General features: G+C 39.6%; 1 protein-coding gene across 16 annotated transcripts in view; it reads left to right on the top strand.

The window, feature by feature from the left end:
• The window catches only part of dock7 (dedicator of cytokinesis 7), a 97,912-nt gene that overhangs the window by 7,308 nt on the left and 76,127 nt on the right, over positions 1–14,477 (top strand). For all 16 annotated transcript variants that reach the window (XM_062028242.1, XM_062028240.1, XM_062028234.1 and 13 more), the window contains exons 2-8: positions 4,489–4,588; positions 6,682–6,857; positions 9,665–9,733; positions 9,829–9,958; positions 11,133–11,345; positions 12,792–12,877; positions 12,968–13,034. In XM_062028242.1, coding sequence (XP_061884226.1) covers positions 4,489–4,588; positions 6,682–6,857; positions 9,665–9,733; positions 9,829–9,958; positions 11,133–11,345; positions 12,792–12,877; positions 12,968–13,034 — 841 coding nt within the window. The remainder of the gene's footprint in view (positions 1–4,488; positions 4,589–6,681; positions 6,858–9,664; positions 9,734–9,828; positions 9,959–11,132; positions 11,346–12,791; positions 12,878–12,967; positions 13,035–14,477) is intronic.

Genomic DNA, 14,477 nt, shown 5'->3' with positions numbered 1-14,477 from the left:
CAGATACAAAATGAGCTAAGCACATTTGAATGTTATCCACATTATTCACATCCAAATTCTGTTTGAGCCTTGCAAGCCATAATCGCCTTCCTTCTTTTTAGACAATCACTCTGCACACACTGTTTTTCACAACTTTGTGCCGATACAGTAGTACTGTAGATGTTTTTATCGGTTTGCTCAATTCTGACAGCTGAAAAAAACATTACCAAAGATAACCATTTAGCTTTAGCAGAGATGCTAACTGTCCCTTGCACAGACAATATATTGTTGTGCTTTCCTCTACCATTGCTGATGTTGATGTTACATGAAAACACTTGATATGAAGCACACTGCACCTTTTGCAAAAAAACACTTCTATGGCAAATCTGAAAATTGGCTATTACGATGTTTGCTAATCCATCTATCCATCCATTTCCTACCGCTTGTCCCTCTCGGGGTCGCGGGTGGTTGGTGCTGGAGTCTATCTCAGCTGCATTCGGGCGGAAGGCGGGGTACACCCTGGACAAGTCGCCACCTCAAGTTTGCTAATATTTTTTTCAATTAGTTTACACTAGAGAAGCTCCTGGTGTATTTAGTTAGTTTAACCATTTTGTTTTCCAATGTGAAAGAGCAGTGAATTAATTCATATACTTTAAATTCATTCTGAACCTCTGATTTTACTTTGTCGTTGTATTTTTTGTCTGTATGGATGTGAAATGGTCTTTAAATTATTTTCAAGATTGTCTTAAAAAAGTCTTAAATTTGACATGTTGAAACCTGCAGAGATCCTGCAAGTGCTTTTGCAATTTACTGTATGTGCATCGTGTGACAATACATTTTATAATACAGTATTTTAAAGTTTTCTGTATGAACTTTACAGGCTTATGTGCCTGTGGGCACTGTTTGAGGTACTGTGCACACATCCTACTTTATAACTTAGAGTAGCACTAAGATGCATTGAAATAGCACACACTCTCTGTACCAATAGGACACACGCAAGTGACAGAAATTAGTGACAACTTAAAGCCCTAATTTTATTAACAAAAGATAAACATACACAGCAGTTTACAGTATTGGTGGGCTATGGCTGGTAAGCAACATACTTGTGTAGCAATATGAACAATTCATATCACGTGTCCAAAATGATCACGGCTATCATAATTATCGCGGTATTGAATGTGCTCAAAAAGTACTTATTTTGTACACTCACTGAAATTTGACCGTACATATATTTTTTTAATAACTAAAATAAAGAGAAACACTGTTAGAAAACCCACTATTTTGCATGTTTTCTATTTCTTATGTGAATGTTGTCTGTCTATCTGTGTTGGCCCTGCGATGAGATAGCGACTTGTCCAGGGTGTACCCCGCCTTCCGCCCAATTGTAGCTGAGATAGGCTCCGGCACCCCCCGCGACCCCGAAGGGGTAAGCGGTAGAAAATGGATGGATGGATGGATGCTTGACCAATAGTATTTGATTTTTTTTAGCCTTAGTATTTTATCTGTTTTAATTGTTAGGATTTTATTGTTTTAAATATCGTTTGTACTGTAGCACTTAAGATTTTTTTCAAATTAAATGTGCATAACAAATAAAATCTATTATTATTATTATTATTATTTTTATTACTGCTGGCTGGTGATGTGGCATCCTACTCTATTGAGTGGTCCTTGAACGCACAGTAAAAACACCTCTCCGTTTGGTATTCTTATAGAATAATCACTTTGTCTAAGAGAGCACAGTTTGTAGGTTCAGTGTGCACAATTGAATAGCTTAGTTGCTCAGACAGCACTGTGTTTATATAAATTCAGATTATGGGTTATGTTGTTTCGGGAAATCGGGAAAGATGTCAATATCTCTTGTTTTTCATGTTAGCATTTAATCTAGAGAGCTGGCACCAGTCAGTCAGTGAGTTTATAAAAGTGCAGTTATCAATCACAGTTTTTCAATATTTTTAATTCAAAATGTTAAAACTAACCGTTGCGATGAGGTGGCGACTTGTCCAGAGTGTATCCCGCCTTCTGCCCGAATGCAGGTGGGATAGGCTCCAGCACCCCCGTGATCCCAAAAGGGACAATCGGTAGAAAATGGATAGAATACTAACCGTCGGGTGTTTTACCGCGGTTATCATTGATACGGTTTGTCATTACTTCCCTATATCCCACACATGCGGCAGCATTTGTTTGAGCTTCAGCCAACAAGTGTGTTTTCAGGCTGCCCGAATGGGTCATAATGGGATCCCAATGGGATCTGAAGATGTTGTTTATCACCAGCCATACATACAGTATTTGCTAAACATCAAAGCTAGACACAAACTAAAAGTCAAGCTAAAAATATGCCCCAATCTCTGGCTGTTGTATTTTAAAGAAGTAATGTCTATGCTGTGAAATGTTTTTTATATATATATACTGGTATAAATAGCCAATTACATTTTTCAAAACCATGTCAATAAGCAGTATTTAACCAAGTTTAACCAATAATTTCATGAGATGACATGAAAAATATTGCACGGTCCTAAGTGATAGCTTTTTTGAAACATGGTATTGCCTTATAAAGGGCTGTTGATCAAATCCTTTAATACACAGTCTAAGTATACTACCGGTAATGATAAATGCTCCATCAATAGGATGCTCCATTGGATAAAACAAGTAACTGCACAGATGAGGGTTTTCTGTGGTTGTTTTGTACCTGATCTACTTACAGTACCAGCTGGGGTCTCTATGGGGGTCTGGAATCTTAATTGCTCTTAGTGTTGTGTGCACCAACTGAGTTTATGTCTGCCTTGTTTTTGTGTTTTTTTGCTTTTGTGAAATAAATGAATTGGCAAGGTCCCTGCCAGGTTTTGTTAAGATGATGGTTTTAGTGATTTAATAGTAATGTGAGATTTTACTAATAGCACAAAGAACCAGACCAAAGACACATCGAGCTCCCCCAGAAGAATACCAATTCTCAACAGCCACATAATACCACTGCATGATAGATATTACAGTCATTCAGGAAAAAAGGAATGTTATTCAATGAGGTTAAATCTTAACCTCATTGAATAACATTCCTTTTTTATCTTATGGTAAATAGAAAATGGGTTATACTTGTAGCGCTTTTCTACCTTCAAGGTACTCAAAGCGCTTTGACACTTTTTCCACATTCACACACACATTCACCCATTCACACACTGATGGCGGGAGCTGCCATGCATATATATATATATATATATATATATATGTGGGTGAAGTGTCTTGCTCAAGGACACAACGGACGTGACTAGGTTGGCAAAAGCTGGGGATTGAACCAGGAACCCTAGGTTACTGGCACGGTCGCTCTACCCACCGAGCCATGCTGTCCCCCTCCAACTATCTAATGTCCAGCACTCCAATTATGAAATAAATGCTCTGTGATAGTATGCAGCATCCATCCATCCATCCATCTTCTTCCGCTTATCCGAGGTCGGGTCGCGGGGGCAGCAGCTTAAGCAGGGAAGCCCAGACTTCCCTCTCCCCAGCCACTTCGTCCAGCTCCTCCCGGGGGATCCAGAGGCGTTCCCAGGCCAGCCGGGAGACATAGTCTTCCCAACGTGTCCTGGGTCTTCCCCGTGGCCTCCTACCGGTCGGACGTGCCCTAAACACCTCCCTAGGGAGGCGTTCGGGTGGCATCCTGACCAGATGCCCGAACCACCTCATCTGGCTCCTCTCGATGTGGAGGAGCAGCGGCTTTACTTTGAGCTCCCCCCGGATGGCAGAGCTTCTCACCCTATCTCTAAGGGAGAGCCCCGCCACCCGGCGGAGGAAACTAATTTCGGCCGCTTGTACCCATGATCTTGTCCTTTCGGTCATGACCATAGGTGAGGATGGGAACGTAGATCGACCGGTAAATTGAGAGCTTTGCCTTCCGGCTCAGCTCCTTCTTCACCACAACGGATCGATACAGCGTCCGCATTACTGAAGACGCCGCACCGATCCGCCTGTCGATCTCACGATCCACTCTTCCCTCACTCGTGAATAAGACTCCGAGGTACTTGAACTCCTCCACTTGGGGCAGGGTCTCCTCCGCAACCCGGAGATGGCACTCCACCCTTTTCCGGGCGAGAACCATGGATTCGGACTTGGAGGTGCTGATTCTCATCCCAGTCGCTTCACACTCAGCTGCGAACCGATCCAGCGAGAGCTGAAGATCCTGGCCAGATGAAGCCATCAGGACCACATCATCTGCAAAAAGTATGCAGCAGTCAGTCAAAAACAACACATTTGCAAATACATTTGCATCAGGGTACAACTCATTTAGAATTTTACAGTTATTTTTATGTATAGCTCACATGCTCCTTGTTAGGGACATGAAAGACTTTTTCTCAGATCACACCACTCTACACACCAATTAACCCTAAAATATGCAATGGCTTAGAATTTTTGTAGAATTGGGCTACTCTCATTTACCATTTCGGAATACATGTTTATTTAGTTAGACACACCATTTCTTGGACATTCATATGAAATTAATTAATTTTCTTTTCTTTGCAGGACTGTGGCAGCAGAGGTCAGGAAGCAAATAGCGGGCCAGCATGGAGGCTCCCCACAGCTCTTCAAAAACCTCAATGTTGGCAACACAACAAGTAACACAGTGAGTAGACTCAACATTTTTTAAACTCAGTCCTTACTTGGAGCTGCAATCTAACTTACTAAGTTTATTAAACAGCTGGAACGCTTGTGTCTAGGGTTGTGGACTGAGTACTAGGGATGTTCCGATCAGGGTTTTATGCTGCCAATTCCGATACCGATTACTTGTATTAACTGTACATTTTTCAATGTATTTATGGTGAGTGCTATTGACAGTGTAACACCATCAACATAATATGTAAACTAGTTTCTTATTTTATTTTATTAAATACAATTGTTAGAGCAAAACAAAGTTAATAATCCAAAATAACGAAACAAAAACCAAATTTACTATATTCTAATCATTAAAATCTTTTTTTTTTTCTCTCAAAGTCCTTTTGTGTCCAGGAAAATATTCCTTGGGCTTGTAAACATTAACAAAAACAACAAAAAAGTATTTTTTTGAAAATAAAAATATATATACAGAGTCTCTTGGTACCGATACTACTAATTTATTGTCTTTTAACTTGCGTGTCATGTACTGACTGTGACAATGCTGACACACCAACAGTTGTTATATTATCCTTTCTTTACTAGACTCTTATTCATTGCTAATTTCCTGTTAATACCTGCTTACTTTCTGCTGTAACTTGGTTCCATCTACACTTCCTAAACTTTACTAAGCACTTATTTATTGGTGGTGTTTAAAGTTAGATTTGATAAGATAGATAGTGAGAGATATATAGATATATAGATGGGTAAACCTTATTAATCCTCTCCATAGGAGGAAATTCTTAGCCGTAAGCTTAGCTATTAGCATGCTTGCTCTCGGTGTGCAACATGTTTAGCCTTGTCCACAATGCGTATGGAAACACACAGTTAGCTGGTAGCCGCTTGTCAGCCGGTGGACTAAAAATAAATACAGAAGGGATGCCATTTGAGATTGGCATTAAAATGCATTCATTGTCAATGACGATCACATACTTTCTCGCAAAAATTGTCAAATATTGATGGGTGGCCGATCGATCGGCACATAGCTACCGAATACTGGGGGTTTTTGGTACGAGCTTCTAATAGGGTCAATACAGGAGGACCGTTAAGATTCTGGCAAAATTATACTGCTATCTGTATTTTTTTATCCAATTTACCACACCAAGATGCTGCAGCTATGCAGAATAAGAGACATGGGTAGAGGACCTGGTAATTGCCTGGGAATATTAAAAAAATAAGGAAAACAAAGGTAGTTTTTTTAACATCAATGTACATAAATGAATCCTGAACAAATATTCCCATCCATACACTCAAGCGCACTCCTCTCTCTTGTCGTAACAATCATTAACACAATTCCACGTATTGCACAAAATAAGCCAATACTTTATAAATCACATGATAATATGAGTATTTTTTTATAGTATTTTTTATAGTATTTTAGAATAACATTGAATCATATAGCTATTATGGATTGTCCACATTCAACTCTTCTAGAATCTGTGTAAGCACATGTTGTTGGAGGGGTAGCAGCAAATTGTCCTTTAACAACCATTAACAGAATATTAGCAACTTCCTGCCCTCTGCCTCTTATTTAAGTTACCATTGGGCGATGAAGTGGCGACTTGTCCAGGGTGTACCCCTCCTTCCGCCCGAATGCAGCTGAGATAGGCTCCAGCACCCCCCGCGACCTCAAAAGGGACAAGCAGTAGAAAATGGATGGCTGGATGGGCGTTATTTAAACTGTGGGCTGCTAAACTAAACTCACTGAAAAACACACAGATGCATACATTCTCAAATGTGTGCCTGACCAAACTTAGGAAAACTGATGGTTCTTGATGCTTCACTCCTTCACACATACGTTTGCAAAATGTATTAATTTAAGAACATTTTATAACATTCAATCATGATTTTTCATTATGGAATTTTGTGCAGACACTAATAAGAATGTACATATATATATGATCATATACTGTGTTTCTTATTGTTTCTACTTTAATAAATCAAAACTATTAATTAAGAAAATACCTAGTCTGTTTTAGTTTCTTTGCCTTGGCTTTGTCATGATAAAAAATGTCAACTGTCTTTCTTCTACCTTTTTTTTTTTATATGCGTTTGATCACTTTATAGGTCCCACTTACAGAGGCAGTGGAGCCAGTGGATTTTGAGGACTACCTCATCACTCACCCTCCAATTGTGGAGTCAGGACCTTTAAGAGATCTGATAGAGTTTCCCCCAGATGACATTGAGGTCATCTACACACCCAGGGAGTGTCGCACAGTGATACAAGCCGTTCCAGAGGAAGGGTAAGCATTTTGCTGGAGCCAACCAAATTTACTCATTAGATGGATTGTTCGTACCAAAAAAACAGCCAAAATACAGAATCCAGATAGCAATTTGTATGTTTTTTAATTGTTAATAAGCAGGCTACATCCTCATTGATGGAAGATATCATAAAATGTTAAGAGTAGATCATTTAATTTTGCTTTAGGAGAGGTTGCGCTTCAGTGTGCAACCTCTTTTAAACGTTGACATTTGTTACATGATTTTAGCATGTTAACTGAAAAGAGATGATTTTAATTTACATTTGAAACATTTTCCTTGTGGTCTAAATAATATGTATTGGATATGCTTTTGGTGTAAGTAAGACGTTTGTTTCTGGAAGCGTTCTTAGATTGCAAATGAAACCCTCTCCAAAAGTATCATAATTTGTATTTTAAAAATGTACACTTTTTAAATATACATTTTTATCATTTTTCTTTCAGACATGGGTTGAAAATAAACTTCATAAACATTAAATAGATTCACACAGGAACAACATTAGGTACACCTGCACACACTGCACTTTAGTAAACTAACCCGGCCGTATTGGCATGTGTTGCAATGTTAAGATTTCATCCTTGATATATAAACTATCAGACTGCGTGGTCGGTAGTAGTGGGTTTCAGTAGGCCTTTAAAAAAGAGGAAATCTGTCTACATTAAAAAGCACATTCATTAGCTCTCATATGCTCTCAAGCCTGCAATAGCAACAGCCGCAGAAAATGTAATGCATTCTGATGCTTATTTTTGTCAATATAACGATGTATTAGACACTATAGTATACCATTCTACAAGGAGTCAACTTAAATTGATATTTTGCATTTACATTAAATAATATCGACACATGTAAGGCAATGGCCTAATCATGTATGATGCTAAATGTAGATAATGACATTGTTTAGACCAGATCAAAGAATACAAGCCAAAACAATTTTTTACTTGTCGGGATTTTTAGAAGTCTTCACTCTGGTTGGAGTTACAGCCTTTGACTTATTGTGTGCATTTTCATAGGATGTGTTCATATTTAATTTGTACTTTCACATTGTGTTTTATATTTATATATATATTTACATGACAGCCAAAATAAGAAGCAGTTAGGGGAAATTGCGTACATTTTAGTCATTATTTTCTTTGTGCCGTTTTTACTGGTTGGTCTAAACCAGGGGTCTCAAACTCAATTTACCTGGGGGCCACTGGATGCAGAAACTGGGTGAGGCTGGGCCGCAAGAAAAGATTTCTTTAAAAAAATCTAACATGCACTTTTTAATGAATTCACCTTCTTTGAATGGCTTTCCCACCCTGGCAACCATCTCACTCACCATGTAGCTAGCTTTGACTGCTGCATCGCTCTTTTCACTTGCTTTCTTGACGAAATCTTGTTACCTCAGTAGACTGGTTTTAAAATTTGCAACCCGGTTCACTCTCTCATCTCCCTGGTATTTTGCATACTCTTCAGCATGTCTAGTTGTATAATGACGTTTCAAATTGTATTCCTTGTGCACTGCAACTTTCTCTGTATCAACTACAGAAAAGAGCTATAAGAATTATTCATAAAGTAGATTACTTAGAACACACTAACATATTATTTATTAATTCGGGTTTATTGAAATTACAGGAGCTAGTAAAGTCACAGACATTATGTGTCATGTTTAAGGCTAAAAGTAAAACATTACCAGCAAATCGCCGTGGAGTTTACAGTCACGGTAGCACAATTAGCCCCGAACGGGCTAACATCACCACTAACGTGTTACACGTCTGATTCGCCCAGCGACTCTCTGTCGGAGTATAAGCGCTGGGGTCCAGTGCACCACACTTTTGTATTGTCGCTCGCTCCTTCGGCAGAGTGCTTTGGTTTGGAAGCTACTGGACAGCTCGTCTTCCCCGCCCGGACTGTTTACAACGGGGGCAGGAGCGAGCAGGCGGGCGAGTGAGGGAGGCAGGGAGGGAGGGAGGAAGAGCGTGGGCGGGTGTTGTGGAAAAGCGGCAAAATGTTTCTCTGCTTGCATCACGCAAGTGATGTCAATGCATACTTGCCAACCTTGAGACCTCCGAATTCGGGAGATGGGGGGGGAGGTTGAGGTGGGCGGGGTTGGGAGGAGGGGTAGCGGGGGTGTTTTTGTAGCCAGGAAGAGTTAGTGCTGCAAAGGATTCTGGGTATTTGTTTGTTCTGTTGTGTTTATGTTGTGTTTAGGTGTGGATGTTCTCTCGAAATATGTTTGTCATTCTTGTTTGGTGTGGGTTCACAGTGTGGCGCATATTTGTAACAGTGTTAAAAAATAAATAAAATAAAATATGACCACCCTCAGTGTGACATGTATGGCTGTTCCTCAAGTAAGTCTTGCAATAACTTGCGTGTGACTGCAGAAGCCTCATACAACATGTGTCTTGGCTGGCACGCTGTTAGTATGGAGAAAAAGATGATGCGGTGACAGTTTCTAGAGGACTCTAAAGGCAGTGCCATTAAGGCACGCCCTCAACATTGTCAAGAGCCGTATACCACACCGGGATTGGTAGATTCCTTCAGATCCGCACACAGCGCTGTCAAGCGCCATTCATTTAAAACTCGCGGGCCGCACTAACATTAAACTTTCATATTAAGGTGGGGGCCGCAAAATAACGTCTCGTGGGCCGCAATTGGCCCGCGGGCCACGTGTTTGAGACCACTGGTCTAAACTAATTTAAATAAGCCTGACATGCAGAAAGTATTGTGATGATTTTAAAATGTTAGATTTAAAAAAACAAAACCATTTCTTTGTATTATTTAAAACGTGTTTGTAACGGGCTGCTTTCAGGGATACCGACCCTCATGTGAGAGACTGTGTCAGATCCTACACAGAGGACTGGGCCATTGTCAACAGAAAGTAAGGCTTCTTTGTGTAAAAGAATGCATTACATTGGAAATAAACAGAACAGCTATAATGACCACATGCAATTGTTTTCATGATATTATTTTCAGATACCACAAACTAGGCACAGGTTTCAATCCCAATTCATTGGACAAGCAGAAGGAGCGCCAGAAAGGTTTGCCCAAACAAGTGTTTGAGGCTGACGAATTGCCGGACAGCAGCAGCTATCAAGATGACCAGGTTACGATTTGTGAAGTCCATCCATCTATTTTCTATACTGCTTGCGCTTGTTAGGGTCACGGATAAGCCAGAGTCTATCCCAGCTGACTTTGGCGATAGGCAGGGCACACCTTGGACTGGTCACCAGTCAAAGACAGGGCAGATACTGCATAGACAACAATTTACATTGAGTGATTTACAGTTACCAATTAGCCTTTCATGCGTGTTTTTGAAATGTAGGAGGCAACAAGACTACCGGAAGTAAAACCATACGAGCATGTGAAGATGCCAATTCCGCCAAGAGATACCCAGGCCATGATTTGTAAATCTCACAGGAGAAATCATGCAAACTAGTGAGTTATAAAATCTTATATAGATGGATCCAGATCTAGTATGCAGTTTGCTGCAATATTCCAAATATTGTATAATGTATGTCAGTTCTATTCAACTGGCGGCCTGCGGGCCACATCCGGCCCGCCAAAGCTTTTAATTTGGCCCGCCGGACATCACCCAAATAGGCTTGATGAAACCGTTTCATTTTAGGGTTGCTCATTTATGCAGTACTCCTGCTACCCCACTGGGGGAAAAAGCAAGGAAAGGGTCACGATGAAGCAGCAGTGGGGTGAGTAGAAGAAGACTACTCATTCAACCCTTAAAAAAATAAAAATAAATTGCAAAAATCAGGCTTCAAACAACAATTGGACAACAAAGTATGAATGTTCTACTCCGAGTAAGTGCTCAAGTCATTGTTTCCTGTCGGACATTTTAAGCGACCTAGACAAGAAACAACAATGGTAAAAATCCGCAGTGTAAGCTTCATTACGAAACTTTTGTCAAACATTTGTAAGTAGATATTGTACATTAAGATATTTAGTTTGTTTTGTATTGAAATTGCAGATGTCTTTTGTATTTGTGGTCGTGTTTTTGTCTAAGAGTAACTCTGGACGATCAGAGCTCGTTTAAGACATGTAGCGCTAAAATTGACCATTACAGGGCGATAAAGCTACACCTTAGGTTTAATTATGATGAGACATACCATTTTGAGGTAAATACAGTCGACTTGGTTATAGTCTTAAATAATTATTCTATAGAATCTTATATTAATGTTAATTTAACCATATAACTGTCCTAAATATGCTGTTTTGAGCTTTTGTACCAATGACATTTATACTTTTATACAATGGTTGTTTTGTAGGATGACTTAAAGCGGCGGTCAATGTCCATCGATGACACGCCTCGGGGCAGCTGGGCATGCAGCATCTTTGACTTGAAGAATTCCCTCCCTGACGCTCTCCTCCCTCATCTCCTTGATCGCGCCCCCAATGAAGAGATTGACAGACACAATGAGGAGCACCGCAAGGCCAACCGCCATCGGGAACTCTTTGCTCTGCACCCAGCTCTTGATGAGGTATAGTACATACCTCTTCATACCACTATGCAGCAGTACTTCACCTAAACACAAGTTATTTGACCATTATTCTTTTGAGTTGACCATAAGTTTAACTCCCAGTGACCTATTTGTGAAACTGCATGTTCATAAAGCCTAAACTGACTGTATATATACACTGTATATTTTAATTTCATGTTTGGTGAATTTGATGAAACTCTGACATACATCCATATACAGTAGTATCGCGACTTGCAAGGTTAATCGGTTCTATGACGAGAATCTTAACTCAAAACACTTGTATCGCAAATCAACGTCTCCCATTGAAATTCATTAAAATACATTTAATTGGTGCTTGGCCTCCCCAAAATGACATGCCCAGTAACATACCTTTCAAAAAGAAAAACTTTTAGAGATGAAATATTGTATAAAAAAAATACAATAGAATGTGGTACAAACAACTTCTGTAGTTTTATGAAATATTGTGATGATTATGTACAAACTTTACCTTGGAGAGTGGACTTCTATGTTATTGCCTTCTGAAGCTGCTTCTCTTCTCAAACACACTATCAGCAGCTGTTCCATATTTTCATAGGTGAGTGTGCGTTGTTTAGATATTATTTTAACATTGCTTGCTGCCGTTAGATTCATACTGCTTCACTATGGTGCAGACTGGTATGGATACGCTCAAATTGCTTTGTCAAGTTGGCAACATGCTTGGTCATGTTTTTGATCATTTATTTCTTTAATTCAATCAATATCATCCACTTATTATTATGGCGATCTCTCGCTATAAGATAACATTAGCGAGTAGCACCTTGATGTTTTGGGCTGCCCTTACAGGGTTTACTTTGGCATTTGCTTCGCTAACTATTGGCGGGGAGGTTTTTAACTCCAGTTTTTGCTTCTAACTTAAAGCATAACAATTAGCCGAGAGACAGCACTTATCTCAAAACACTCTTAAATTGGGGCACTCTTACGTTAAGGTACAAATGTACGGCTCAACAGTTAAACGTTTGTGCGGTCACAAATTAAAACATTTAACACAAATATTACATATAATCAGTGCTGTCAAATGATAATTTTTTAAAGTCAGATTAATCACACTTTTGAAAATGTAATAATCATGAGTATTCACATTTGTTACAAAAGCATTGCTCAACTTATCGGTGGTACTTTTGTTGACAACAGTGCCGCCGGTCGTCCACTGCTGTTTGTCATTCTCCTAGTATTAATCTTGCAAGCTGCTGCCTCAAAAACATATTTTAATTTTAGATGGTTTGCCTCTTTAAATAGTTTATTGGGTGCAATTTACAGGCAGTTAAGATACAATTGTTTTTGTTAGTCATGATGTTGGTTTATTATTTTATTAATAACATCAATAATTTTAGGGCGATAGACACAACACAACCATATGTAATAACATTATTTGTCATGAAGTTGTATGTTTATGTGCCCCCTGTGTAGGAGGACCCCATTGAGCGACACTGCGTGCCCGAAGTACCCAAAGAACACTTTGGTCAGAGGCTACTTGTCAAGTGTTTGTCCTTGAAGTAAGTAGTGGGAAGACTATTTCTGGGTCCAAAAATATTTTTTTATTTAATGGAGCTTTTGCTGATCCACTCTCTTTTTTCCCGCTTTAGGTTTGAGATCGAAATTGAACCCATATTTGCTAGTTTGGCTTTATACGATGTCAAGGAAAAGAAAAAGGTAAGCTGTTATTCTTCCATTGCTGAGGGGTGGGAGTGGAGCCTTTTTTTTTTTTTAAATCACATTTTGGACGACTTAAGTGAATTACATTTGTGAAGTGAAGTGAATTACATTTATATAGCGCTTTTTCTCAAGTGACTCAAAGCGCTTTACATAGTGAAACCCAATATCTAAGTTACATTCAAACCAGTGTGGGTGGCACTGGGAGCAGGTGGGTAAAGTGTCTTGCCCAAGGACACAACGGCAGTGACTAGGATGGCGGAAGCGGGGATCGAACCTGCAACCCTCAAGTTGCTGGCACGGCCGCTCTAACAACCGAGCTATACCGCCCCTTAAGTTTTGTTGAACTACAAAATGTTACCTTGTTGACCTGCACATTGAAACTAAGTATCTGTCTGAGGAATACCATATTTGTCGGACCATATAGCTCACCGGATTATAAGGCGCACTGCTGATACGCTGGTCTAATCAGCTCTATTTTCATACAAAAGGTGCACCGCATTATAAGGCAAGGCACATTAAAGGGTTGTATTATGATTATGAATTATGAATTTTTCTGCGTATAAAGCACTTCCTTGTGGTCTACATTTTGCTGGTTCTTTGGTCAAAATGTTGCATAGCTTATGTTTTACAGACCATCTTCAAGTCAATTTCTGATTGCCTCTACTGGGTGCACCCTTTTGTGGGCAGTCTTGTTTACCGGGCTCCGCTTCGACAGCATATTCTCCCTGTGATCTTTGTTGTCCCGGTAGTTTTTAGCACTTCCATAGCAAGTCTACTGACATATATAAGTTAGAACTGTACGCTACTTTATATTAGAAATGGAAACAGTGGAGGATGAATGCCTCACAATAAGAGGATGGAGAAAAAGAAGGACCTGATTGACTACAGCGCACACTACAATGGCGGACGCGCGCAATTTTTTTTGCAGAAACCAGTAGATAAGAAAAGTTGGTTTTGCATAATATTTCGAAACAAAACACCAGATAATGTATCCTAATAGGTGCTATTTTGGGGTCCTCATACACACACCATAATACTACTCATTTGTTGAATCACAGTACCTATGACTACAGTAGCCGTAATGCTCTGAATTCCATCAAGCGGTGCGTCTTGGTAACTTACCCAAGTCGTACTAAAACATTTTGACAGATTTCCGTGTGCTGTGTGTAATGTTCTATATTCTCAATGAAACGTCAAAGTTTGGTGTTGCTTGTCAGCGTCAATTATTAAACAGGCGTCAAGTCAACCTGCGGTCCTATGTGTGTCTGGCATCTACTTATCACACTTATCATTACACCATGCACCAAATAAAATTGCTTTGAGGTCCGTAAGCACTGTCGATCTTTGAGAAAATTAAAGGATTTTAGGTGCGCCTTATAGTCTGAAAAAAATGGTAAATGACAAGCCCTTCAGGGAAACAAAGGGACATTTTATACAGAA

The sequence above is a fragment of the Entelurus aequoreus genome, linkage group LG19, assembly GCF_033978785.1.
Source record: "Entelurus aequoreus isolate RoL-2023_Sb linkage group LG19, RoL_Eaeq_v1.1, whole genome shotgun sequence".
Taxonomy (NCBI): domain Eukaryota; kingdom Metazoa; phylum Chordata; class Actinopteri; order Syngnathiformes; family Syngnathidae; genus Entelurus; species Entelurus aequoreus.
Note: the sequence above shows the minus strand (reverse complement) of the source record. Positions and strands in the feature narration are given on the sequence as shown.